The sequence below is a fragment of the Rattus rattus genome, chromosome 13 (genome assembly GCF_011064425.1).
Source record: "Rattus rattus isolate New Zealand chromosome 13, Rrattus_CSIRO_v1, whole genome shotgun sequence".
NCBI lineage: Eukaryota > Metazoa > Chordata > Mammalia > Rodentia > Muridae > Rattus > Rattus rattus.
The window spans coordinates 53,642,079-53,669,983 of NC_046166.1; the positions used below are offsets into that span (position 1 = coordinate 53,642,079).

The following is a 27,905-nucleotide window of genomic DNA, read 5'->3' on the forward strand; positions in this document are numbered from 1 at the left end:
TTTCTGGTCCTGTCTATTTAGTTTTCTCTATACTTCTTATACCTTAAAAAGCATTTCTCTAGATTGGGGAAAATTTCTTGTATGGTTTATTAAAAATATTTTCTCTGCCTTTGTGTGAATTTCTTCTCCTTCCTCTGTATCTACGTTCACAGGTTTGATCTTTTCACTGAATGACAGGATTCCTGAATAGTTTTTAAGATCTGACCTTCATTCTTCCATGTCATTTGATATGTTGGTGAGGCTTACCTCTGGAGTTTTACTTTAACACCCTGAGTTTTTCATTTTTAGCAAATTTATTAACATATAAAAATGTATTAGCAGAACTTTGTTGGCTTCTCTTGTGTTTTTAGTGCAGAATATTATGAAATAGATTTTGCTTTGTTGCATGGCCATATACTATTGATGTAGGTTACATTTCATTAAATTAATTATCAAACAGAAAAAGGGACATCTGGCATAAACGAGTTTGGGACCAAGTACTATTGCGTCTGAATGATTACGCAAGGCTACTTCTACAGTGAGAAGTACCCAGTCCCACAGGCAAGTTGGCCACTAATCATACTAACATGCGGCCACATGGAAACGAGGAACGGTTTTAGTCCAGTGGGTCTCCTCAGTAAGTTGTTGTTTAGTAAAAACCTTTAAAACTCATTTCTATGATGAATAAAATTAAAGCTGAATAACGCTTCTTGGACTTTTTTAGGGTCCCTATGATATTGGAGAACATTTCAGAAAATCTGTGTTCATTGAGAAAGGTGATCTGTGCGTCTACAGACACTGAGACTAAACCGGAGCCAGGCGGTGGGTCTCATTTTCTGTCATCCGAGGGTTCAGCTGCTGTCGGAGAGAGAGAGAAACAAATGGGAGAACACAGGACTTTTCCTAAAATTAAAGAAGAAGCATGGGACCCAGAACTTGACAGTTTAGTGAAGCATGAGGCGGTCGATATTTTCAGAAATCAAGTGAAGCAAGAAAAAGGTGGATTTGAGGATGAAATGGAAGACAATCTGTTGAGAGAAGTTATGGAAAGAACTTGTATTTCAGAATATGAACTCCAAGATTTGGAACAGCAAGCCAAAGAAGAAAAACATAATGCTATTTCTCACCAGTTTTCTGAGGTACTGAATCGAGAGGGAATAATATACTCATCAGCGGGTGGCTTACTCTGTTGTACAAATGCACAGAGAACAAATATTTTAGGTTTTCGTTGGTCTCCACTGCCTCTATTCCGTTTATCCGCTGTAAAGCAGCCACAGACACATGCAAGCAGTTGTGCCTGTGTGCTTCAGTGAAACTTTATTTAAACATGCAGAGGACAGCGCTAGCTTGTGAGAGCCACGAGATGGAATAAGTGCAGTTGTGTAAGTGAGAGAATTTGCTGCTTTACTGCTTATGTTTTTTTAAAAGATTTATTTATTTATTTATTTATTTATTTATTTATTTATTTATTTATTATGAGTGCACTGTCGCTGTCTTCAGACACCAGAAGAGGGCATCAGATCCCATTACAGATGGTTGTGAGCCACCATGTGGTTGCTGGGATTTGAACTCAGGACCTCTGGAAGAGCAATCAGTGCTTTTAGCCACTGAGCCATTTCTTCAGCCCTGCTAATGTTTTTATATGATATGTTTTTATATGATAGGTAATAGTTTTGGGGGGGATTCTTCCTAAGTGTTTACTCATCCAAACTTGATTTGGGGGACAGGTCTCACTCCTTCAAGTAGAAATTATTTGTTAGGGTGAATGGGTGTTTTGATTTACAGGCATCCATACCGTGACCTGGAGAGCCAGGAAACTCCCGTTTCCTTCTGAATTCTTATTAGCTTGTAAATACTGAAGATACTGATCATTTCTGAGGTTTTTTTTTCTTTTTCTTTTCCTTTTTTTTTTTTACAACAACAAATTTTATTATAGATTTTGAAAAGATTGTATAGGTTTAAATCTCTAAATTTCATTATAGAACTAGAAACCCAGTCATATATAATTCTTTGACTTTTGCAGCAGTTTTTTTCAGTTGTTTCTATTGAGCATATAAATGTACATTGTTTTAACAATTTCAAAATATTCTCATTCCAACTTTTTGTGAACCAGACTCCCCTTTTAGAAAACGCTGTCTTTCACTTACATGTGAAATTCTATAGAAATTTCTAATTAGATATGCACTTTAATATTTTATATAATAGAGAATTATGCTCATTGTTTTGATTTGACTGATATCTTTTATATCAATTATTGACAATTTATTATGTAATGATTAGCATCATTATTTTTATTATTTAAAACTGCATTTAGAAGGCATCAAAACCTCACTCAGTTAAAAATGAATTTTAATAGCTTTAAATTAGCATGTTAATTAAGGCTATTTTAATTTTCCCATTACCAAATTAAATATGCAGCATTTGGGGAGTTATTTCTTCATATTTCTTCTTGATTTTGTGTGTGTGTGTGTGTGAAAGGTAGTTCGCTTCTTGTTAGGGACTTGATTCCTTGGGTTTGCTAAGTTTTTGTAAAGACCCTCCATATTCAAACATCAACAATAGATCAAGTAAGTAATATATCTAGTACTTTTTCAAATTTTTTTGTAAAACACTGCTTTATTGAAAGGTAATGTACTTATTATGTATTAGTTTTTGGTATTTTTAAGTCAATATATGTAAAAAAAACCATTACTTGTCTTGGTTTGTACAGACTTTTTCAATGTTGTACAGAATGTCACGTATTGGAAAGTCGGGGAGACCCAGCTTGACCTTGACTGACCCTTCAGTGCGCACTTTGTTTTCTTTTGCATGTACACTCTACTTGAAATCTCTTTACCCAACTTGCCTGCCTTTTTAACTAAGTTCTTTCTCTTTGATTATGTTTAAAAACCTTACTCTTCTTCCTTTCCCTCCTCCATGGACTCTCGCTGTGAACATATGAATATGCTTTATACGTCTGCCTATTAGAGGAGAGGAGGTGTCTCAATGCTTCTAGTGAAACCAGCGGAGAATATAGAATCAATCATGCAGGACGTTAATCTTTGAAATCCCTTTTTTTTTTTTTAAAGCACTTATCTCCCGATGATGATGAAAAAGACTCCTCTTATATAATTGAAAGTGATGAAGACTTAGAAATGGAGATGCTGAAGGTAGGTTTGAACATAAGAAAAAGCTACTTCAAGTTTTGTTTTTATAAAGGACACTTTAATAATTAAAATATCAATCAGTTCTAAATCAGACGCCAGCACAATGAAGTTCATAGCCATTATTCAATGTTAGGCTGTGATCTTTTCAACTTACATTTGCTAATACGTGAGTAGCCTCGGGTGTAGCATGGTGAGTTCTCACACGCTCACACGAGTTCTGTGTCCTCGTACGCCTCTCTCTGGAATCTGGGCAGTGACCAAGCCCTCTAGCAGGAAATTGATTTCTTGTTCTTCATGTATTTGCCGCATTTTTTTTTTTAACTAATTCGATCATTTATAGTATATGGTTTTCCTTACTTCTTGTTTTTAAATCCTGATTACATGTAATTTTATCGTGGCTGTTTACTGAGTTATGTTATCGAAATTGAAGTGTGGATCTGTGCATTTCTATCACTCAACCTCCAGCTTATCGAGGGCCATCCACCTTGTGTGGACAGGAACATCCCGACCGGGAGGGTAGGGAAAAGCACGGTTTAGTTGAATCAAGTGAAAAATGAAAAGGAACAAAGTATGCTTTCGTGTCTACCTTTCAACCTGTCCTCTTCAGCTTAGCGTGAGTTTTCTTTTTATGAAATGAGAGTGCTTTTCTAATCCTTTAGTTTTGAATTCTATATAAATAAGGATAAACAAGGATGGGGATTCCTAATGAACTGTAGATTTGAGGCCTCTCTTCTCCCCTGGTGTCCACTGCTAACATCACAGTTTACCAGGGAGCCTGTCTCCTGTTTAAGAAATTTGAGCTTGGGCTGGAGAGATGGCTCAGTGGTTCAGAGCACTGACTGCTCTTCCAGAGGTCCTGAGTTCAATTCCCAGCAACCACATGGTGGCTCACAACCATCTGTAAAGAGATCTGATGCCCTCTTCTGGTGTGTCTGAAGACAGCGACAGTGTACTTATATATAATAAATAAATAAATCTTTAAAAAAAAAAAGAAATCTGAGCTTAATCACAGCCTATCTACTACTTATCCATTTCTCTGGTGCACTCAGTTCAAGTGGTACCATGGGTAGGATACTTGTGGGCATCTGTGACATATATTATCCACTCCATAGCTCTGCTCTCTGGATATGTTGGTAGAGTTAAAGAGCTACAATGACCTCTTTTTATCCCCTCACTTTTCTTTTATAGGATTGAAATATTACACTTCTAAGGAAATTCTTAAAACCAAACTAAAAAATACAAGGCCTCATAAAATGAAGATAACTTGGGTTAAATGAATATTCTATGTCATTCCTGAGTAACAATTTTACAGATAATTTGAAATAAACTAATATTCTTGAAATAGGGAAGAAGATACATGTCAAACCCCTTTATGTCTTTCCTGAAGTTATTTGAGTCGTCTTTTACAATTTCGAAGCACAGTTACTGCTTGTTCATAATGTAAGCCTCATCTTTACTCAGGAAAACGCAATTGACATGTAAAATAAACTTACTCTAAAAATAGCATTAGAATATTTCATCGGACCACTTAGAATTCTAAAACATAGAAGTCCAAGAAAAAAAAAACGGTTAAATTAAGCAAAATTTAAATGTATGATACATTTCCCAGAGGCCGCCCATCATAGGCTATTAGCGAACCTTGTTTACGCTGGCCACGCTCCATGCTGGCCTCGGGCCTCGGAGCCATCCGCAGCGCACATCCATAGAGGAGCGCACACATGCTCTTTTGTGCTGTTGTTTGCACATCTGCCGGTTTGCAACGAAATTGTAGGCTTTGTTAATAACACTCCTTTGTACTTGGTAAAAAGATACCGTATTGTCAGTGTTCTGCTTCAAATTTCTTTTAAACTTCCAGTCTTTAGAAAATCTAAACAGCGACGTGGGGGAGCCCACTCATTCCAAATGGCTGGAAACGGGAGGCAGTGTGACTCTTCCTCCCGAGGAGGAAGATGGAGACGGAAAGGAAGCCTTCGAAGAGGAGCAGGAAGAAGAGGGTAAGGAACAGGAAACAGACTCACCTCTCCCCGACTTTGATTTTTGTGCCAGTTTTCCCGTGTTTGGAAGTTTTACAGGTTGGTGGCGTGCAGCTACTTATCAGTCTATGAACCAACCGTTCCGTTCCTTAGTGTTGTCTCGGGAATTGCAGCAGATGTACCCTTTAGTCCCAGTGACAGTGGTGAAACAGTTACTATTGCTTATGTTGACTGCCACTGTAAATGATACCAGTATATGCGGTCGTTAGCCAGGAGCTTATGGTTTACACAGGCGTCACGCCAGAGAGCTTCCTTCCATGGAATTAAATGTATAGAATAGTAAATGAGTGTGCAAATGATAGAATTGTCACCTAAGTATAAACTGTCGGTCATTTTGTCAACTTTGTAGCCTTCCCAAAATGTCAGACTCTCAGTCTACTTACTATATATCGTGGTGGGAAAATGTGGAATTGTCAAAATCATTTTGTCGGTGGAAGGTATTTATAAATGTACCGACGAGGTGTTTCCCTCTGCTTCCTTTTATGAAGTGTGGCCGTCTGATTGTTAAGATGTGCGACAGTACTCTCATGTGTAATGCCACCTTATCTAGAATCCGTGCTTTCTCCTTTCACGGCCGCTTGTGAATCTTTGCATCTTAGGACGGACAGGGGTGGGCACTTTGGGAGAGCTAACATAGCCCACCACGTGGTACAATTAAAATATTTGGCTAAAGATTTAAGTAGCTATATTTACCTAACTAAATTGGATAGGTAGCTAAATTAGATCAAGGTAACAGAATTTAGGGAGCTAGATTCAGTTTTAAACAGCTAAATGAAAATTTTATTTTTTCTGTATACTTAATTTGGGATACTAATATAATTTGTTTTTTATCATTAATTGAAAATTACTTCCAATATGAAATTTTTATCAGCATTTCTCTTGCTTGCTTTGGTTTGCTTCATTCTGGATTTTAGCTTGTGCACGTTTCCTGATTATAAAATGCTCGGTTTTCCATTATTGCTGAGGTGTGAAGCAGGAGGACAGTTCTAGGACATTAGTGGTGATCGAGGATTTGCCTGGTGTCACGTTAGTTATCTCAGAGTCCAGGACTAGAGTGGAGACAGTGGCATGTTACCCATCACTCTCTTCTTTATGAGAAGTCAAGCAAACGCCATTTTCCTTCTCTTACATAGTACGGTTGGTTTTGAACATAAATGTCAATTTATCATTTTATTTATTTTTAAGACCATCTATTGCCAGAACCCAGTGCAAAGCAAATTAATTGCCTCAAGACTTATTTCGGCCACTGCAGTTTTAAACCGTGAGTGTGATCTTAATTAATTATATTATGTACTTACAAATAACCCATTCCCATGTCCTAACAGCAGCAGCCTAATTTTACTGTAGTCATACATGCCAGATTTGTATCATATGCAACTGCGAAATTATTTGAAGTATTAATTATATAAGTTTCTTTGTCCTTTCAATAGGAAAGGAAGCAGTTCTTTTTCTTTAACTGGGTGGTTCTATGTAAAAACTCTCTCACTGCCGAGCTATCTCTTATTGAGTATGAAATTAGAGGAAAGATGTTTCCCTGCCTGTTTTCTGTGGGTGTCCCAAGGCACACTGTTGTGATCCTCTGAGAAAACAGTTTGAGAAGCTGATGGTTTACTGTTTTAATATCTCAAAATATATTTACACCTAAAGGGCTGTCTTAGTCAGTGTCCTGTTGCTGGGAAGGGACAACAGGACCTTAGCAACTCTTACAAAAGAAAACATTTCGTTGGGGCTGGCTTGCTGGTTCAGAGGTTCAGTCCATTGTCATCATGGCAGAAGGCATAGCAGCCAGCGGGCAGACATGGTGCTGGAGACAGAGCCGAGAGTTCTACATCTTGATTGGCAGGCAACAGGAAGAGAGCATGAGACACTGGTCATGGCTCGAGCTTCTGAAACCTCGAAGCTCACGTCCAGTGACACACTTCCTCCAACAAGGCCACACCTCCTAATCTGCTCAGATACTGCCACTCCTTGTGAGCCCCTGGGGAGCATTTTCATTCAGACTATCACTAGGGCACCCCAATAATTAGAAACAATGAGATGAACACAGATTTGATTAGGAACAAGTACACTTGAATAAGACCAGTAAGAAAGTAAAATTCCAAACAGGGTTTTCCCAATTTTGAGATTTTAAAATAGATTCCATTGAACCTTTTTTTCCTTCTTTTTATAAACCATAGCCTATGTACAGATGAGCACAGATAGATGTATAGAGAAGTAAATTCTGTTAATGCAGCATGCTGATGTAGACAGCATTCAAATAAGGATAGACTGTCATCTGCATAAGCAGAGGATCTCGTCTCCAGTTGATTCCTCCTTGGACCATCACTTTACAGAGGTCCCGTTTCAAACCTACAACATTCATCTTATTGATTTAAGATACTGACTCTTTGGTCTATAGCACAAAGCTGGACATTTATTTTATACATTAGCTATGTGTAATAAAATTAAATACACATACTATATGGAAACTCATGGTTATTCAGTCAGTCTGAATGAGAAGGTAATCAAATGATCAAGTTTTTTTTCTCTCAAAGTTCTAGGACTTGCATATATTTCTATAGGAAGCTTCAAAAAGTCTGAAGGAGTTTATCAGAGAGCAGAACCTAAATAGATTTGAACCTGTGCACTGGATACTATTGATAAAACATTTTTGTACTTTCAAGGGTCCAGTGGAAAGTCATCCATTCAGTATTAGAAGAAAGAAGAGATAATGTTGTCGTCATGGCAACTGGTAAGTTATACTTAAAGTAAATAATTTAATCATTTAAAAGTCATGAAGGGTTTAAAGTGCTTGATCTTTCACAAACTTAAAATACAGGAAGGAGCGATGGGGCAAAGCTTTCAAACTTATGCATGAATTACCGTAAAGCCCACTTACTCTGCCACACAAGCACACGGTAAGAAGGAAGTAAGGCATAAAGTGTTTCTTTTAATTTTTTTGTGTATTACTTTTATTCAAGGATACGGGAAGAGTCTGTGCTTCCAGTATCCGCCGGTTTATACAGGCAAGATTGGCATTGTCATTTCGCCCCTTATTTCCTTAATGGAAGACCAAGTCCTCCAGCTTGAGTGAGTAGTGCTTTTATTGTTACATCATTGCCTTTGATAAGCAAGTGGAAAGAACATGTCAAGACAGGGTCTTACTACACAGGCCTCGCTGGTCTCTTCTCCCTCAGTCCAGTGCCCCACCGCCCAGGTGTCCCCCTCTGTTCTATAAATATCAGGTGATAAACGTGAATCCCGTTCACGGGATCGTGTCTTGGGAAGTGGCTTGATCTTCTTTACCTTTGTTTTTTGAGATAGGGTCTTGCTGTATATACAGGATGGTGTCACTCTGTCTTCTTGCCTTGCCCTGGGGCTTACAGAGCATGTACTACCATCCTGACTGGACTTCTTAGTAGCAAAAGAAGCGTTAGCGGAAGAGTTTGCATTCATTCTTGAGTTCTCTAGTTCAAGGCTACCTGATTTCCCTGGTCAGGTTTTAAAAGGACTGATGGCTTTATGCTGGTTAGCTGTCTCAAAATTCTTTTTTGTTCTGCTGTCTGGGCTCCTTATAAAACATAAAACAATTTTATGTTTTATAAGGAATGTGTTAAGTTAGCAAGACACAAAAGAAAGAACATTAGGAAGGCGAGGAGTGTATACTGTGAATCTTTTTTTTTTTTTTTTTTTTTTGGAGCTGGGGACCGAACCCAGGGCCTTGCGCCTGCTAGGCAAGCTTTCTACCACTGAGCTAAATCCCCAACCCCACTGTGAATCTTTTTGAGAGTGTTTAATGTTTAACGTGTGTATTCATGTAGAGCATTTGTCTCTTACAGAATGTCCAACGTTCCAGCCTGTTTACTTGGATCAGCACAACCAAAAAATATTCTAGGAGATATTAAATTGTGAGTAATTGTCACATGATGATGTAATATGTATATAAAGTAAAAGAATTTTGTATATATTTTTATTTATTGTATGAGTAAATTGTCCATATTTAAAAACATACTTTCAAAAGCTTTGCTCTTGAAATTATAACATAGTTCCATTTCTCCCTTTTCTTTCTTCCTTCCAAACTTTGCCAAACGTCCTTCCTTGTTCTCTCTCAGACTCATGAGTTTTTTCCCACTAATGGTTATTACAAGGACATATGTAGATAGATATGTATTACCACGTGTGATTACCACGTGCAATCTGCTCAGTTTGCTTGTTGTTCCTAGTGTGCCTGTGTCCAGGGCTGACCACTCAATACTGGATAACCAATGAGTGTTCTTGTCTCCTGAGAAGAATACTTCTGCTCTTTGCATCCATCTTTTGCCTGCATATCTTTGCGTAGGACTAAGACTTCATTAATTTCTTCTTAACTGAATAATTTCTCATTGTGTAGACATTCCACACTTTGTTTATCTGGTACATAATGAGCATTTGAGGATTTCCTATTTAGAGTTTATAGTATCAGGAGTGTACTGAACCTTCATATACAAGTTGCAGTTTGAGTCTACGTTTTCAGTTCCGTTGGGTGTTTCATTTCATGTTTAACTTTTTAGGAAACTGTCAATCATTTTGAGAGCGCTTCCACCATCTCTCATCCCCAGCACCCAGTGTGTGTGTGTGTGTGTGTGTGTGTGTGTGTGTGTGTGTGTGTGTGTGTGTGCGTCTAAGGGCTCGAGTATAAGAGAGAGAAAAGGGAGGGAGGGAAGAAGAGGCAGGGGAGGAGTCCCATTGCTCAGCACCACCCCTGCCATTTCTTAGCCCACCATTGGCTTTGGCCACTCTGAACGAATCTCATTGTACTTCCAATTGTCTTTTGCCAGGGACCGATTACGTTGAGCATCTTACCCTTACTGCTGTGTGTTTATCTTTGTGGTAGTGTCTGTTCCAATCTCTTGACACTTTCGTTTTTTTTTTTAATTCTGTTTTGGTGGCAATTTCTATATTGTAGACAGAAATCTCCTATGTATATGTACTTTGCAGATGCTTTGCTAGTGTATGGCCTTTCTTCCTCTTTTAGTAAATCTTTTCAGGAGTAGTAGTTTTTCAGTTTGATAAAGTCTAGTTGATAGTTTGTTCTTAGAGATTTGGGTTATAAAGTTGGCATGTTTTCCTTTAAACATTTCACAATTTTATGTTTGGCTGTATAATTTACTTTTAGCAAACACTGTTATATTGTGTGATGTATTGGTGTTTTTTCTTTTTCCTTATAAGGCTTTCCAGTTGTCTCTTCTCCACTGGATCTCCTTTGTGCCTTTCTCAAATAACGAGCTGAGTAGGCATGTGCCGACTACTTGCTGAGATCTGCTTCTGTGGATCTGCTTGTCTGTCTTGCCTGGCTACAGTAAAAGCCTGGAAGTCTGGATTACAAGCCCCCTGGTTGTGCTCTTTGTTTTCAGGGTTGAGTTAGTTTTCCTGACTGCTCTTTGGTTCCATGAAGGTTCCAATGCCCACTTTTTAACTGAGATGTCCTGAGTCTGTCTCTATAAGGAAACAGCTAATTTTTAAGTACCTGGGCTACACTGGAGTTAACGGCCTCGTCTCAGATCAGTTTCCTAGAAGGAGAACTGAGTCCAAACCTGGGTAGAGTAATGTCAGATTTCTTTCTTTTTTTTTTTTTTTTTTTTTTGGAGCTGAGGACCAACTCAGGGCCTTGCACTTGCTAAACAAGCGCCTACCACTGTATTTTTTTGTTTCTTACAGTAATTAGAAAACTATAGTTCCTGGAGATAAAGTAAAGTGTATTGTATACCTAATAATGGTTAGTGTGTAATAGATACTAAAATATTTGTGGAATGAATGAATTAAAAACTTAAAGAACTTTTTATATTGAAAATTAAGTTTAACTTGATCTCTTTTTTATATGGTAGAGACATATCATAAATAATTTCTAGCTCTTTTATAAAAATTGTCATAATAACAAACTAACAATATAATATGAATTATCATACATATAAATAATACATACATATATATGATATATAATATGTATATATGACATAATTCAAAATATAATATAATAAGGTAATGCAATCCAAATTGATAATACAAATACAACAATAATTTAAACAACGAGTGAGTTTTATCTTAAGGATAAAGGAGTCTCACATGGCTCCTGCTGAGAAAACTGGGCACGAGGAGTCCAGGAGACCTTCCTGTATGTGTGCTCTCTTGTGACGTTTTCTCTCTGAAGAGGTCCGTCACCAAGTAGAGGAAGCAGCTCTGCTTCCCCCGTGACATGTGCTGAATGGTTGATCTCAAGCAGGCCATCATATCCTACGAGGGGCTGCCTTCGACTGAGTGTCGTCATCGTTGGCAGAGTACATAGAATAGCTGGGATTGTAAGAGAGGATCCCACAGAGAACAAGGAGTCTGGGTTTTAGTTCTCACATGAGGTACATTGGTTTTGGATAACAGGCAAAGTTTATAAAGTCTTGATCGTTTAACTTGGGTATTTTGTTTTGGGACTGGACTGTTAGAAACTATAATTTGGCTCATAATTCCAGCTATTGAATGTCCCATGATAGGGATCGCTATATTTTACCTTGATTTAGTGAAAATCTGAATATGTATACATAACATTCCTTTGGATTTTAGAATCAGTATGATGTTGTTACTCATTGGCTGCCTTTTTTTTCTCTATTTCAATTTCTGTTTCTGTTTTATTTGTCTTTACAGAGGCAGATATAGGATCATCTACATAACTCCAGAGTTCTGTTCTGGTAACTTGGACCTACTCCAGCAACTTGACTCTAATATTGGTAAGTAATGAAATAGGACTTGGGTGAGTACAAAGTAACCCAGGCATGGTTGGAGACTAGATTCCAATTTTGTTAAAGGCTTATTTCAAACATTTGCTCCTCTAGGAAACCTCTGACCAATTTGATGTTTGTCCCACTTTGTAATACTGGATAGATCCTCATTCCATGGAGGTGGGACTCCAGGGTTAATGTTGTATTATTATACGAGCGTGCATGCATCCCTGTCACGCTGTCAACTCTTTTGAGATTTCTCTGCTCTTACTGTGCTCACAGTTGTCTGTTCTGTGCTGTTGGCTGAACGCCGACTCCTAGAGTCTGGGATTTGTCTTGTTTCATATTCTGAGTCTAGTGAAATCAGTGTAGTGGTTCCCTACTCTGGTTCATAATAATCGCCCTCCACACTTTAGAATAATGCTGTTGAAACAGCTTACTTCTTAGACAATCTAAATATAAAATTAGTCAAATGCTCTGACGGTGTTCATGTTGAAACATTGTTTTTGTTGTTGTTGTTGTTGTTGTTGTTGTTGTTGTTGTTGTTGTTTTTGGTGGTGGAGGTGTGGTCAGATTCAGCTAAGAGCTCCAAAGGAAACAAATGCCATCCACACTGGAAAACTTCATTTGAATTATCCAGCCTATCAGATTAAATTGTTTTCCCAATCTGTAGGACTGTTTTTTAAGAACTAGGTATTAAGTAATTTCATATAGGTTAACTTATCAGTATTGTAACTGGACTGGCTAGTTGAATGTTAACTCGATATAAGCTAGGGTCCTCCCTCCCTCCCTCCCTCCCTCCCTCCCTCCTTCCCTCCTTCCCTCCCCCTTCCTTCCTGAATCAGTTTAGGATGATTCAGGAAGATCAGATAGTCTGACCTCCCTTCTGCTTTAAAAAACATACACACAAGCAAGCAAACAAAACCAGATAACATGTATAAGTTTTTTCATCCCTAGAGCAGAATTATTTGTTTTTAATAGGTGAAAATATTTTCTCTGGGTGATTTAGAAAAAGGGATAAGCAAAATGAAAATTATTTTTTAAATATTTCCCACTGGCTTTTGTTTGCAGGGAACTGTAAAATGCCTACAAAAATGAATGTCCTCGGGATGGTATTTGTTCAGTACTCTGACATTTAACTAATCAGATTTGTCATTTTTCGGTAAATGTTACATGTCTTTAAGGAGTCTGGATCTCTAACAGTAACAGCAAGCATAGTTTTATATGGCAGTACCTTCCCAGGTGCAGTTGTAATTGTCTTTTAACTTTGGGAACGAGACTTGAATGACAGATGCCTAAATGAAATATGTACAGGACCTGGGAAGACATTTGAACTTTGGCATTCAAAGTGGCGTGTCTGAACTAAGTGTGCAGGTCAGAGTTCAACTCTGCGAACTGCTCGTCAGACCTGCAGCTGAAGGCTTCTAACTCCTTTCACTTAGAATCTAGCCTTTTTAATTTCTACATTCAGAGTACATGTACGAATGACACCGGCGTTTCCCCACTCAGTCAGTGGTTTAAAGTCAACATTGGCTTCTTTGCTTTTCCTTCTAGTAGTCTGAGGGTGTCGGTGTAGCGCATAATCTCAACGACTTCCCATTGTTTCTTTTGTTTCCTCTTCTGAATTGTGAGATCCTTGAGGTCAAGTGTATTTTGGTTATCTGGGAAAGGTTTGATTTAATTTTCTGATTTAGATAGGGCCTCCTATAGTCCAGGCAAGTCTTGAACTTTCTTCATGGCTCAAGAATTCCTCGTCCTGGAATTACATGCATGTGCTACAAGGGCTTTAAATCATAACGGCCATGTAGTAATAACAGTTGACATATGTTTTTATTAAGGTCTTTTTGGGTACCAGACCTTACCTGAGTATTTTATGTGAGTGTTCTAATTTAACCGTAGAGTAGTAAGAAGTGTCAGGTGCTGTTACTACCTACTGTGTATTATTTTTACTTACGATGCTGCTGGTGCTGATGTTGTGGTGATGGTTGTTATGACGGTGGTGGTCATTGTGTTTGTGTGTGTGTGTGTGTGTAATACCACAGTGTGTTTGTAGAGGTCAGATAGCAGTGGAGTCAGTTCTCTCTGTGGTTTCTGAGGGTTGAACTCAGGTGCTCACACTTTTACCCCCTGAGCCTTCTCATGAGCTCCCCATTGTAGTTTTGAGGAAACTGAGAACTGAAACGATTTGTAACTTGCTCACGGCTTTGTACACAGGGAATCTAATTCCGCAGCACGTGTTTTAAATCACCTCACTGGTAGAATACATTAGCAAATAACAAAGGCTATTTTCCTCTTAAAAGTATTAATTTGATAAGGGTAAAGGCATCAGCAGTCAGTCCTTTGAAATGTCTGAAGATGTTTTGATAGGTAATTATGTAACGAAACCCTTTAAAATGCATTAAGACACCATTGATCTGGTTTTAGTGTATGGTGTGGGGCAGAGTGGAGGGTGATGTCGCTTTTTCCTACCCCCTTTGCACAGGGCGGGAATTAGTTCTCCCCAAACCGTTTCATGTCAGACAATGTGCGTGTCATCTTGTCTTCAGTTATTGGCATTTCAGAGGGGCTTCCTGCAATAGGATATGTGCTCGGTGGTGGATAATGGCGTGCTTCATCTCAGTAGAAATGTGCTGACTGTTTGTCTCCGTGGATAGCTAATCTATGAGATAAGATTAACGCTATTGCCAAAAAGAAATAGAACAGTTCTTTTGAAGGGACATCATTGCAGATGCTTTATAAGTGATAATTTTGGGACAAAGTAATAGTAAGCAATTTATGTCTTTGAGGAGGAGTGATGAAAGCTGAGCGTGTTGTTTGAATTACGACGTAAATATTTCCTTTATGTTAACCTCTTCTATTCATTTCTTGTCTTGCTTCCTATTCTGACTTATGAGATTTGATGTTATCTGGTGTTATTTATGCTTCTTATCGACGTGTATGTTTGAACCAGATACTCCGATTTGGCTTGTACTTTTTGTAAGGCATACATTCTAATAGGAACAAAACAATATTGACTTAGATGGCATTTTTCCTTTTGAACCTTAGTTTTCCCTGCATATTTTCTCTCATGTAGGTATCACACTCATTGCTGTGGATGAGGCTCACTGCATTTCTGAGTGGGGTCACGACTTTAGAAGTTCATTCAGGACTCTGGGCTCTCTGAAGACAGCACTCCCACTGGTAAGCTTTGCCAGATCTGGTGCCCCCCGCCCCACCCATCCCAGCTGAGGATGACCCCAGTGTTTCTGCCACCAGGCTAAACCCCCAACCCCACTTCACTGTCTCGAAGTGACATTTTCATCAAGTACTTTCCAGGACTGGGTCGTGTCCAGACAGCTCAAGACTTCTCTATAAAAGGGAAGGGTATCAGATGTGAGCAAGGGGGGCTTATTTAGTTTTAAAAATTCTAATGTTGGCTTCCTTTTGAAGTTGGCATGTAGCTTATTAAGGAATAATAATTATAATTAATTATTATTAATAACAGGAACGTCCAACCTTTGACATTGAGCTACTCCGGTGTCATCTACAAGGTTCACACTCAAGAACCATAAAATTGTGTTACTCGAAAACATTACAAAGATGTCTCAGTGTTTTAAGTTTGTGTGCAACTTTGTCTTGTGTCACATTCCTACTGTCAGGGCACAGGTTGGATGCTCTTCCCTGAGACAAGAGCTGGAAAACAAGTATTGAATATACCAGTTAAAAATGGCAGTTACCATTCCTTAGTGACAGGGGATACAGTTCCAAGAACCCATGGATGCCTGGAAACACCCCTTCAGTGTAAATTGTGCACAGGGGAAGAGTTTTTAGCACGAATATCTATGACAGTATATTAACAAAAGCGACCACAATCCTTATCCTTGACCCTGTGGATCTTGAGTAAGCAGGGTTTGCAGCACCTAACCCCAAGCACTTCTTAGCTTGACTGTGTGTCTGGTAACTGAGATGGTTAGTGAATAGCTATTGGGGGAGAGCATGAGTTGTGTGGATACTCTGGACCAAGGGGAGAATGGGGTGACATCATTGAGACTACAGTGCAGGGGGCTGATGGCACATACCTTGAATCCCAGCACTCAGAAGGCAGGGGTAGGTGGATCTCTGTGAGCCTGGTTTATGGAGTGAGTGCCAGGACAGCCTGAGGCTGTCCTGTCTTGGGGGAAAGATAAAGGAACATATGTTGTGGGTTTTTTTTTTTTTTGTATAATTTTTCATTTAGTATATTCAGACTGGGTGATTACAGGAATCTGAAATTAGAAAAAGCCACTGTGGTTGGAGGGGTGGGTGCATAGTAGATAAGGGGGGTGGGTGTGTAGTGGATGGAGGGGGCGGGTGCATAGTGGATGGAGAGGGCTTGTGAACATAACTTTTAGTTTTCTGAAATAAGTGGCAGGATCGTGGGTTCTGGTTCCTATGGGACGTGCTGGCTTCATTTTTAGGAAGACCCCAGTGCTACTCTCTAGACTGGCAGTACCATTTTGTGAAGACAAGTACAGTGACAGGTGCCTGATCCCACACTATAAGACAGAGAAGACACAGGAAGCCCACCCCTCCCCACAACTGGGTGAAAAGAGGGCTTTTATCTACTTAATTGCTATTGCCTCTTTGTTGAAAATCTTTTGAATGTGTTTGTGGCACATTTTGGGTTTTGTTTTTGTTATGTTGGATTTGGGGGTTTTTGTTTGTTTGTTTGTTTTGATCTCTAGTCTGCTGTATTAATTTTGATTGAATTAACGAAGTGGCCTGTATTTATATATTTAGGTCCTGGTGATAGAAAGACAGTGTGCACAATCTTCACAGTTAAATGGGTTAAACCAAGGAAAACATTGAAAGTTTTTATCCTTTCTGGGAGATTGTCTGACTGAGTTTCATCAATCATCAATCTTACACATCAATAGCAAATTACTATGTTTAAATTACTTTTTTTCTGTTTGGGTTGTCTCATAAAGATTTGATTCAGCAGTGATTAAGGAAACAAGTCAACAACAGTAGCAAACGAATGTACTTTGAGATCTATGTGTGTGTCTGGCCTGGGGTCAGACACTTTGATCTCAGTTAACGTTAAGTCAGCCATTAATACCATCACATTTCTTCAGTTGTCAAAGGACAGCACGTTTCCCTTGTTTTCTTTCTTTCCCAGCCTGCCCTTCTCAACTCTTTTCTGTTCCTTTGTACCTTGGTGTTTTATTAAGGTTGGGATGCCTGGTACACTGCTTTGGACTTTCTCTCTTCTGTGCTCAAATACCATCCAATTATGGTGAACGCACAGATTTACAACTTGGATTTGTCCCACCAAGAGGTGACTGAGTTCCCCTGCCTACTTGCCAGCACTACATTTTGTTTTAGCAGTTTTATTGGATATAAATCACACACATTATAGGAAATTTATAGGCTACGTGTATACATGTAATTGCAACGTAAGGGCTTGCTTTCTACTTGGGTTCCTAATAGGTATCTCAAACTTACCCCATCCAAAACTGACTCCTGATGTTCTCCCCACACTCACCACTTTTCCCTCAGACTTGCTTACCTTTTTTTAATAGCAGCACCAGAGAGTTTTGCTCTGCAGCCATGACTAAATAAGAGATTCCCCTGCCTCGGTGTCCCCAGTGCCTGGGTTGCAAGTGTGTACCACTCTGCCTGGTAATGCTTTTCTCTTGACCACTCTGCACCATACATTTCACCCATAAGGAAATCCTGTGAGTGATCTTCCACGGCTACACAGATGCTAATCACTTCTGTCTTGATCGCTGCCACATCCATGGTGCCAGCCTACACCATCCTTCATGTGGGCTGTTTCAGCAGCCTCTTGTTTTCCATCCTCAGTCGATTTCAATAGCGCGTTCTAGGCGATCCTTCTGAATCTGTCCCGTGGTTCTGTGTCTTCCGTGCAGTATGCCGTATTCACCCAAGGAAGGCACGGACTGACGCTACCACACCTCACTGAGGTTTGTGTTATGTCGTCTTGCACTTTCATTCCAAAGTGACGGCATCAGGTTCTTAATGGAATCCATCACCGAACTAAACCACCGGGTCAGCTCATAGCCGTCATTATCCAATCACCTCTCGGGGGTTGGGTCTATTACCTGGAGATTCACCCTTCCACACCCAGATGAGGCAATTTGTATCTAAACCAGACCAAGAGGGAGCTTTTCTTTTCCTTTTGGTTTACAAAAGCAGGGTAGTGTCTGTCTGGCTCATAGCGGTTGTTCAATAGTTACATGAATCAATCAATTAATTCTGTCCAGAAAGCTGGGGATTAGCGAAGTAACTTCCCTATATAGGTGTTATAAATGAGTTGGGTAATAAATAGCTATACCACAGTACACTGTGCTGATTTCAACGCAAATGACTTGAAAGAGACAAGCTATATTCTCTGCCCTTAGGTAGCTCATAGTCCAGTGAAGGAGTTGAGATCTGCATCCAGGAAAGTAGAAGCAATAGAAATAAATTATACATTATGTGTGGAATGGCGCAGGCCATACAGAAAGATGAATAGCGCCTATAGCATGGTCCGTACATGGGGGGCGGGGCAGGTGAAGGTGTTCCCACAGGGCAGGTCACTGGTCCCACAGGGCAGGTCACTGTTCCCACAGGGCAAGTCATTGAGCACTGCTCTGAAGGACTGGCTCCCACTGGTTTAATGAGACAGAGAGAGCTGTGGGATTGGAAATGAAGAAGGCTGCTTTTGTAATCCTTGCTTAGGCCTTTGATTCTAGAATTGTGTTAAGGGAGTGTTAAATATTTTAAGCGGTCCTCGAATACTCTTCAGGTGGAATTAAATATTTTATTATATCTAACTCTGGACATAATGAGCTCGTTTCCAATTCTCCCAGTGATGAAACAGCATATTTCTACAGTTACGAGTCTTGGCAGGTTTGTTCCCCCAGCAGTGGCTGAAGATCCTTTTCCCCTGTGTTTTTAAGGACTGACTCTGTTAGGCGGTGGTAAGAAACGCCACCTGGTGGATATTAGTTTCCTTAGTCACCTTGATCTTACTGTTTTGATCCTGTTATGCTGGGATTACTGTTGGATTCACTATACCAAATTAGTAAAGCAAAGCTAAAAATGCTCAAAATCACCAAATGATTAGCATGAAGAGTCCATTTGGAAGGAATCACAAAAGGAACAGCCAGGGGAACGTTCTGCATAGCCTTCGAATTTGTATATAACCAGGGGGACATATTTTGGCAGACCATGAGGTATATCGACTCCTCCTATTAATTTGTCATGAGGACCAATTGAGAAGATTGGAATGATAGACACCAAGTAACCGGAATAAGAGAGTAACTAAAATTGCATCAGGCAGAGAGTAAAGTAGTTACAGGATCCAATTTAGAAAAAGGATAGTTATATTTTCTCTCAGCCTTTGTTTCATGGATTGTATAATTGAGATTCACCTAATGTCCAGCACCGTAAGATTAATCTGCATTATATTTATATTTATTAGGTTTTGTGGCTTGCTTTGTCAACAACTGGTGTCTCTTACCAAGGACATCAAGGCTGGCCAACCTGATTTAGCACAAGAGCAAATTCCTTGTGCTAAGAACTTGATATTAGTAGACACCAGTGTAATTCAGCATGTGACCGGTTCTCTTCTCAAAGTTAAACAGGCTAGACTATTTATAATTGTGCTGTAGCCCAAAGGCGACCTGGAAGGAGCAGTCAAATGAGGATATATGGGTCCATTTCTCCATACTGGTTCGGCTGTTTAAATTGTCCTTTTGACTTATTTTCACATTTTAAAATGGAAACTTCTGAGGATCTGTTCCATTCATATTAATTTTCATAACTGTTGTTTTTTATTCTACTTTTTAGTTGTAATAACAATATTCCTTACTGTGTCTTTGGAATGTTGTAGTGAGCTTACAATTTTTTTTTTTCTGCTAGCAGCCTGCTTGACTGAGGACCTTATAAGAAAATTGGACGTTTTTACTAAAAGATCTGGCAACCATGTAGCTCAGACTCTCATTTCACTTTTTCTTAAGTCGAGCCCTTGTCAGAGTCAGTGGGGAATGTGCTAGCATTTGAAATTTTCCACCATTTAAATTTCCATGCAGAAAGGAATCTCCTCCACTATTTTGTGGCTGTAGCAGTTATAATGGAACCTTTGTAAGTGCTGGCTCTATACTCTGAGTAACATTAAGCACTTAGCATGTTTTTGTACATATTTCATGTGTGTCATGTTCAGATACACATGTGTGGAGTCCATGTGTGTATGAAGGCTATAGGCCATTCTCGGGCGTTGTTCCTCGGGTACAATCCACATTGTCTTCCAGAGACAGGATCTTTCACTGGCCTGGAGGTAGCCAAGTGGGATGGACTGGCTGGCCAGGGAGCCCCAGGGGCCTCTATATTTCTTTTAGATTTGGCATAAAACCACCACCCTTTTCCTTTGATTCTTAAAATTTTGTTCAGCCCCTTTGCTTAAGCAAAGTTCTGATCAGTAAAGTTTCCTTAATAACCCTTCTCAAATCCCCTACCTCGAACTTACTAATAACACACATTGTCGTGATATGAATGTTTATTTAACTGATAAGTTCTCAGGAAGACTCAATTTTCTGCATAATTTTCCCAGGGAACTTTCATTAATTCCATTCTTGTTTTACATCAGTTCTTTGTTATCCCGGCTCTAGCTTTCGGAGCCAGGCCTCTGACAGTGAGAAATATAAGTGTAGCAAAAGGTGAGCAGCAAATATCCACCAGGGCAGTGAAGGGTCGGTCCAGGGGGTGCGAGCACTGGAGCTTTGTCAAACAGCGCCTTCAGGACCCTTGGCATTGCCATATGTACATACATATGTGCATACATATGTCTGGGTGTTGTGACACACAGTTGAAATGCCAGCTTGCAGTACTGACACCAAACTGTTGCTAAAGCAAAGGGGCTGCCCAATATTCTAAGAATCAAAGAGAAAGGACAGTGGTCTTATGTCAAATATAAAGGAAATACCGAGGAAGGGAAGGAAGAATTAAATAAGGGTTGAAGATTGAACTTTCATAGAAAGCCAATATTTGGATATAATAGGTGGTAGGAACTAACCATGACCTGTTAATCTTATGCCAAACTGAAACAGAATCAAATTCAAATAGAGGCAACCTGTCCAGCATTTCTGTGACCACAAGGCTTACGACACCAATCTGAAGGAAGAAGATACTGAGTTTAAAGAAAATTGATTTTATCGTAATGTTAATTTTTAGTTAAATTGCTGTTTGCGAGTGTTATAGCTCTGTTAGGATTTGTCTAGTCAGAAAACCCCTCCCAATTTAAAAAAAATTACCGTTTGCCATCTTTGTTGATCTCTCAATCTTCTTATGTAGTCAAGGAAGATGATAGAAGAAAATGTATTCTGAAAAGATATATAATCAATGAATACAATTTCTGAGGAAATGATTTTATGTATAAATAAAGCTTGAAAGAGACAAAAGTTGTCAGAGAAGGAAAAGCCATACCGAGATGTGCTTCCTCTCTGTCCTGTCTCTCATGTCTGATCCTTCCTTCCCTTCACAGCTCTTATATCCACTCTTCTGTGGTCCCCACCCGCCCTCAGCCAAGGCTGGTCCCTGGCGCATATATATATATGTGTGTGTGTGTGTGTGTGTGTGTGTGTGTGTGTGTGTGTGAATTTAGGTCTTTATGTTTATATAACAAACGCTTCCAACTGTGCCAACCCACTTAGCATGTTTTGATATTCTGTCTCGTTTGATATTTGTGGTTTGACATATAGCCATTTTACGGAGGCGAGACACAGCAACTTAGGGGTTAAACAGCACGGTCCCACATCTAGTAACTGGTGTTCTTTTTTGTTTTTTAGTTTTAGTTTTTCGATTTTTTTTAGACAGGGTTTCACTGTGTAGCTGGGGGGCAAACTCCAACTTTTCTCCTTTTCTTCACTCTCCTGAGTGCTGGGATCACAGAAGTGTGTTGCCACCCCTGACAGGGTCCTCTAACCCAGGAGTCCTTATCGTCAGGCTTTTATATCTGTTACAGTATTTTATATCGACCACTAATCAACAGTTGTAATGCTTGATTAGAGAATCTGAGTTCTTCAAAAACAGGGCTTTGCATGACTTAATCACTAAATGTACATTCCCAACATAGAGAACCAGTCTGATTATTAACCAGAAGATTAATGTGGAGTTACATTTTTAAGTGGTTTCACAAATTTAAAAATAGACAATACAAAAAAAAATGATCCTAATTACTTGGTTTCATTGAATTGGTTTATTTTTGTACGTCTTTGGATAAGTTTTAGTCTAATTAAGTTATTTTAATTGTAAGACTAGCTGTTTCTTAATTAATTTACTGCCGAGGACCAAACCCAGGGTCTTGACAGGCTAGTATTTTCCCACTGATCCATGCCTTCAGCCCCTTAACTGTTCCTTTTTGTATATGGCTGAAAATAAGCTTTATTTTTCTAAGCCAACAAAAATTAAATAATGCTTGAAGTTTTGTCTGAATCTATATTTTTATTGGTAGTATTTATTTTATATTGGACATTTTCATTTTTATTAATTTATATTGTTTAAAATAATGAGTTTTATTATATTTCCATAATGTATATAATATACTTTGGTCATACATATTCCCTAAGAGACTGTATTTTGTTTTAATTTAAGTCAAATTGTATACATATTTCTTTGCAAAATAGCAAACTGCACATGCATTTATAATTAGATAGAAGATAAATGCTTTAATTAGTTTATGAGGTAGTCACAGTATTATGTTTGAATAATTTTATTAGGATGCTGTTTCCTCTGTCTGTAACAGGTAACAAAATATTTTAAATAAAATTGAATTCTTAGCGATAGAATAGCCAATGACTTAGAAATAAATTTTAAGACAGCCTTTTTTTCTTTTCTTTTTTTTTCTCGGAGCTAAAGACCAAACCCAGGGCCTTACGCTTGCTAGACAAGCACTCTACCACTGAGCTAAATCCCCAACCCTTTTTTTCTGATAATGAAATGGTACCATGGTTGGGTGTATCCCCATTGTAATAGTGATACAAATATAAAACAATTACATGGGAGTTACTTTGCTCGCCTACCTGTGAATTTCTGAATGAAATTGTATATTTCCTGCTACCTATTGTGTCTGCTGACCCTGCTGCTCGCCCATTCGAGAACTGCTAGGAAACAGCCTATGAGTTGATTGCTTAAAGAATCAGGTAGTCACACGTGTCTCCTTTGTACATATTTGGTATATCCAGGATGGCATTGAGAACTCAGTAAGACCGAAGAGAGGTTGCCAGGGGTGTTGGAAGACTCTCTTCCACAGCTGAAAAGCCAGATGCCAATATAATTATGACGAAAATGAAATAAAAGATGAATTGATTTACGTGGCTAGGTTATTAAATTTATAACCCTGCCAGAGCGTATGTACTGTGAGTTGCAGATTATTAAAAAAAGATATAATCTCTGCCTCTATGAGCACTAATATATAAATGGCTAATAAGTAGTTTTAATTTAGTGGGACAAGATAAATCGCATTGAAATCTTACGGATTTAGTGTTTGATTAATTAAGTAGAAGATAACTTTTCTCTTTTAAAAACACTTTTCTCTTTCCTTAGGGCATGCAGCTCAGTGGTAGAGAATTCACTAAGCATGCCCAAGGTCCTGGGTTCCCTCGCCAACGTGACAAAAGGAAGTAAATGCTCGAATAAAGCAAAACGATAGCCTGAGTGTCTTGGACATAATTCCTATATGGTCATGACTGTTAGTTTGTCAGAAGACAGTGAAAATCAATGAGCTTCCTGCCTTTTAAAAATCCGTTTGTATTGTATTTCACCCAGGTTCCAGTCATTGCCCTCTCTGCTACTGCGAGCTCTTCCATCCGGGAAGACATTATACGGTGCTTGAACTTGAAAGACCCTCACATCACCTGCACTGGGTTTGACCGACCCAATCTCTACTTAGAAGTTGAACGAAAAACAGGGAACATACTTCAGGATCTAAAGCCATTTCTCGTCCGAAAGACAAGGTGAACGTAGAACAATAGAGGACGTTACTTTTAAAGGAGTTATTTTACTTTTTCTATCTCTTTTTTTGATGTATATTAGTTCCGTTAGGATTTCGTAGAGCAGTTTGATTATATTCACCCCTTGTTACCCTCGCAACGTGTCCCAGGTCCACTCTACCTCTGCACTGCACCCAGCTTCTCACCATCTTTCATTCGTAACTAACACACCAGTTCTCCTGTGTGCTGTCCATATGCTCTGGGTACAGGGAGTGCACGACTGTGTGGACAGCTAGTCAGGAGCTGTACCGCTAGGGGAAGCTACTCTTCCTCTCCCAGAAGCTACCAGCTGTCTACAGTGCATCCCTCAGTCAGGCGTGGGGCTTGGTCTAGTGCAGACGGCCATAACTACTTGGAGTCCATGAGTGCAGTGGTCCTGTCACAGCCAGGAGCCATTGCTTTGCTCCAGTTTTCTCTGACCACTGGCCTTACCCTCTGCTGGTCCACTCTCGCATGGTGTTCGAAGCATTTATATTTTGTAAGGGCGGAGGAGGTGTGGGCAAGAGCTAATTCTTCTGATACAGTTATTCGAATAGGACATATGCTTTTAATAATTTACAACTAAATGAACAAATGACACGAGCTCTTCTTATGAGTTCTGTCTGCCTTACTGATTAGATGATCTCTCTCTGTTGGAGGGACTTTTAAAAATAGTCTGTATGGAGTCTGTACTGTTCCAAGGACTCCTAGATGCTCTATACCGGCGATCTAGTTAAGTCCTCTAACATAAGGAAGTGCCTATGTACGTCTGTATTTTACTGACGGGCTGTCCATTAAGATTTGTTTTGGAAAATACATTTTGTTTCATTTTGTATACTAAGAACCCTTATAATGCCATGTCCTCTGTCCTGCCTGCTGAGTGAAACACTGGTATTTTCATTATGTGAAGTATTCTGAATAGTGCAACATAATTTTCTCCCACCAATACCAGTACAACCTAAATCCATGTAAGTAAGAACATAGAGTGTTGTCAGGGTTTTCCTCTTCCAGAAAGGATGAGAATGGAAAGCCGGATCCTAGGTTAAGAAAGGGCTAGATTTCGCTGTGGGTGTTAGGGAGTACTTTAAGCAGCACCTGAGCAATGCTTGCTGTTCTGACTAGGGCAGAGCGTACTGATCGTGCTTTGCTGCTCGAGCTGAGCCCTTGAATCTGTAGTTACATGTCCCTTTCCCAGTAAAGGGACAAGTTCTCTTGTTACAGGCTTCTAAACTGGATGTTTCTGTAGTCACATCATTACCTAACCTCTGACCTTTGGTTCTTTTCGATGCACATTATTATTTTTTTTTCTTTTCTTTTTTTCGGAGCTGGGGACCGAACCCAGGCCTTGTGCTTGCTAGGCAAGCGCTCTACCACTGAGCTAAATCCCCAACCCGATGCACATTATTTTTAATATCTATGGTTATTTTTTATAGCAAGCCTCTTCTTTCATATATATATATTAAAGTGCCTTCCCCGGGGGAAGATGACTCAACGATTAAAAGCACTGACTGTTCTTCCAAAGGTTCTGAGTTCAATTCCCAGCAACCACATGGGGGCTCACAACCATCTGTAATGAGATCTGATGCCCTCTTCTGGTGTGTCTGAAGATAAAATAAATATTTTTAAAAAAGTGCCTTCTTCAATCTTCTTTTTGTGATACTGTGTTTTCCCATTTGGCATTGTTTGCCTTATAATATCTCGTGCGAATACATTCTCATATTTATATAAATCCTGGTGGTGGAGATAAATTTTGAGCCCAGATTTCTATAATCTCTCATAACACATCTATCTCCTTGGTGCTACTTGATGTATTCCACAGATAACTTCTAGGTTTATCATCTGCAGACACAGCCTTAAACCTTGGAGTAAAATTTTATCTTTCAATCTTATATAATATTTTATGCAACAATGCAATATTCTCTTATCTCTTAAACAAGAAAAGACTAATCTATTGTGCCAACTTTCTAGACATATTTGTATCTATACCTTGTAGTTTTAAAATCAATTTTTTTCTAAAACAAAATCATTTCTGGTTTTAACTTTAATTTGGGCCAATATCAAATGCCAGAATTTTGCATTCATACACTACATTTCCACATTTTCTTTCCAGAAGGTTTTAGAGTTTCAGGAGTTGAAGTGTTTTTTCGTCTGCCGACTTCTTTAAGACTTTTAGTTAGTAGAAGGCAAAGATTATGAAAGACGAACCCTAAACTACGATGAAACACACATGTAACGGGTGCGTTTGCTTTCTCCATCTCTCTACCTCTTCCCCACCTTCTCCACAGTTCTGCCTGGGAATTCGAAGGTCCAACCATCATCTATTGTCCTTCAAGAAAAATGACAGAACAAGTTACTGTTGAACTTGGGAAACTGAATGTAGCCTGCCAGGCGTACCACGCCGGCATGAAAATTAGCGAAAGGAAGGACATTCATCATAGGTTCCTGAGAGATGAAATCCAGGTACGTGGACCCACCATCTTTCTTTGAATTCTTCATGGCAAGTATACACATCTGTCAAACATTTATGCACCAGTTTTTTTTAAACAAAATTGTTGTATTAAGCACAGTGTCACTATTCTGATAAGGGTAATCACTGTATAGTAAAAATGGATGTACTAAACCCTACAGCTTAACACACATAGCAAATAGGATCGGTTACTGAGCCACACAGAGAGGCAACTCTAGCTCTGTCAAAGTAGGTTTTGTAATGAGTGACTATCGAGGAAGATGAGATTTGAGGACAGTTTAAGTATGTCAAGTTTACCAGGTCAGTAGGTAATGAGGGCAAAGGTGACAAGGGCAAAGGGATTAGCTGTAGAGCCCCAGGAAGGAGCAGCAAGTACAAACACACTGTCACATGAGTATAGCCTGGGCTCAGAGAGGAAGTAGTTTGGAGTGGTTGGAGGGGAAGGTGGGCAGTAGGAATGGCACAGTCATGGGACACTGAGAGAAGGTTAGACCCTCACGGGAAGGCTGTGTTGGGTGGTCGGGCAGCTTAAAGATGAGAAGCATCCATGGGTAATGGTGCTCACCTCCCACCCGAAAGCATCTATTGTCATCCTTCCTGTCCTTTCCAATGGGAGGAACAGCTCTAGGGCTTATGAGAGGTTTTTGTGCAGATTTATTAATATTTCCCACTTCAGCAATAGGGTACTGTGTTGTATGTGTCTGGCTTACTGACTGTCTTAGGTACTCTTCTGTTGTGCTACTGACCAAGGCAGCTTACAGAAGAAGTGGTTTGCTGGGGCCTCCAGTTTCGGGAGGGGCCTGTGGTCACTGTGGAGAGTATGTAGCACGGAGGTAGGCATGGTGCTGGAGAAGGAGCTGGAGCACGGTGCTGGAGAAGGAGAGCACGGTGCTGGAGCACGGTGCTGGAGCAGGAGCTGGAGCATGGTGCTGGAGCACGGTGCTGGAGCAGGAGCTGGAGCACGGTGCTGGAGCATGGTGCTGGAGCAGGAGCTGGAGCAGGAGCTGGAGCACGGTGCTGGAGCAGGAGCTGGAGCAGGTGCTGGAGCACGGTGCTGGAGGAGGAGCTGGAACACGGTGCTAGAGCAGGAGCTGGAGCAGGAGCTGGAGCACGGTGCTGGAGCACGGTGCTGGAGCAGGAGCTGGAGCATGGTGCTGGAGCACAGAGCTGGAGCACGGTGCTGGAGCACGGTGCTGGAGCAGGAGCTGACAGCCTAAGCACCATGCGGAGAGCTAGCCAGGATGCTATGAGCTTTTGAAATTTCAAAGCCAGCCTTAAAGCCCACCCTTTCCAACACGGACACACTTCTAATTCTCAAAAAGTTCTACCACCTATGGATCAATAATATTCAAACATAGGAACCAATGCGGGCCATTCTCATTCAAACCACCACACTGCCAATGTATACTTTGATCGAAGCATTAATGGTTTAAAAGATGGCTTTAAAAAATCTTCAGTGATCTTTCATTACAGTTAATTTGTGAAGCTTATCTATCTACCTACCTTCCTACCTACCCACCTACCTATCTGTATTTGTGCATGCCCTGCTGTATTTTCTCTTCCTA

General features: G+C 39.7%; 1 protein-coding gene across 1 annotated transcript in view; it reads left to right on the forward strand.

Annotated features, from left to right (window-relative positions):
- Wrn (WRN RecQ like helicase) overlaps positions 1-27,905 on the forward strand; it is a 135,206-nt gene that overhangs the window by 48,917 nt on the left and 58,384 nt on the right. The window contains exons 9-19 of the mRNA XM_032918546.1: positions 704-1,118; positions 3,048-3,128; positions 4,981-5,119; positions 6,344-6,419; positions 7,822-7,889; positions 8,119-8,227; positions 8,977-9,045; positions 11,810-11,892; positions 14,957-15,063; positions 23,671-23,858; positions 26,159-26,333. Of these exons, the coding sequence (XP_032774437.1) occupies positions 704-1,118; positions 3,048-3,128; positions 4,981-5,119; positions 6,344-6,419; positions 7,822-7,889; positions 8,119-8,227; positions 8,977-9,045; positions 11,810-11,892; positions 14,957-15,063; positions 23,671-23,858; positions 26,159-26,333 (1,510 nt within the window). The remainder of the gene's footprint in view (positions 1-703; positions 1,119-3,047; positions 3,129-4,980; positions 5,120-6,343; positions 6,420-7,821; positions 7,890-8,118; positions 8,228-8,976; positions 9,046-11,809; positions 11,893-14,956; positions 15,064-23,670; positions 23,859-26,158; positions 26,334-27,905) is intronic.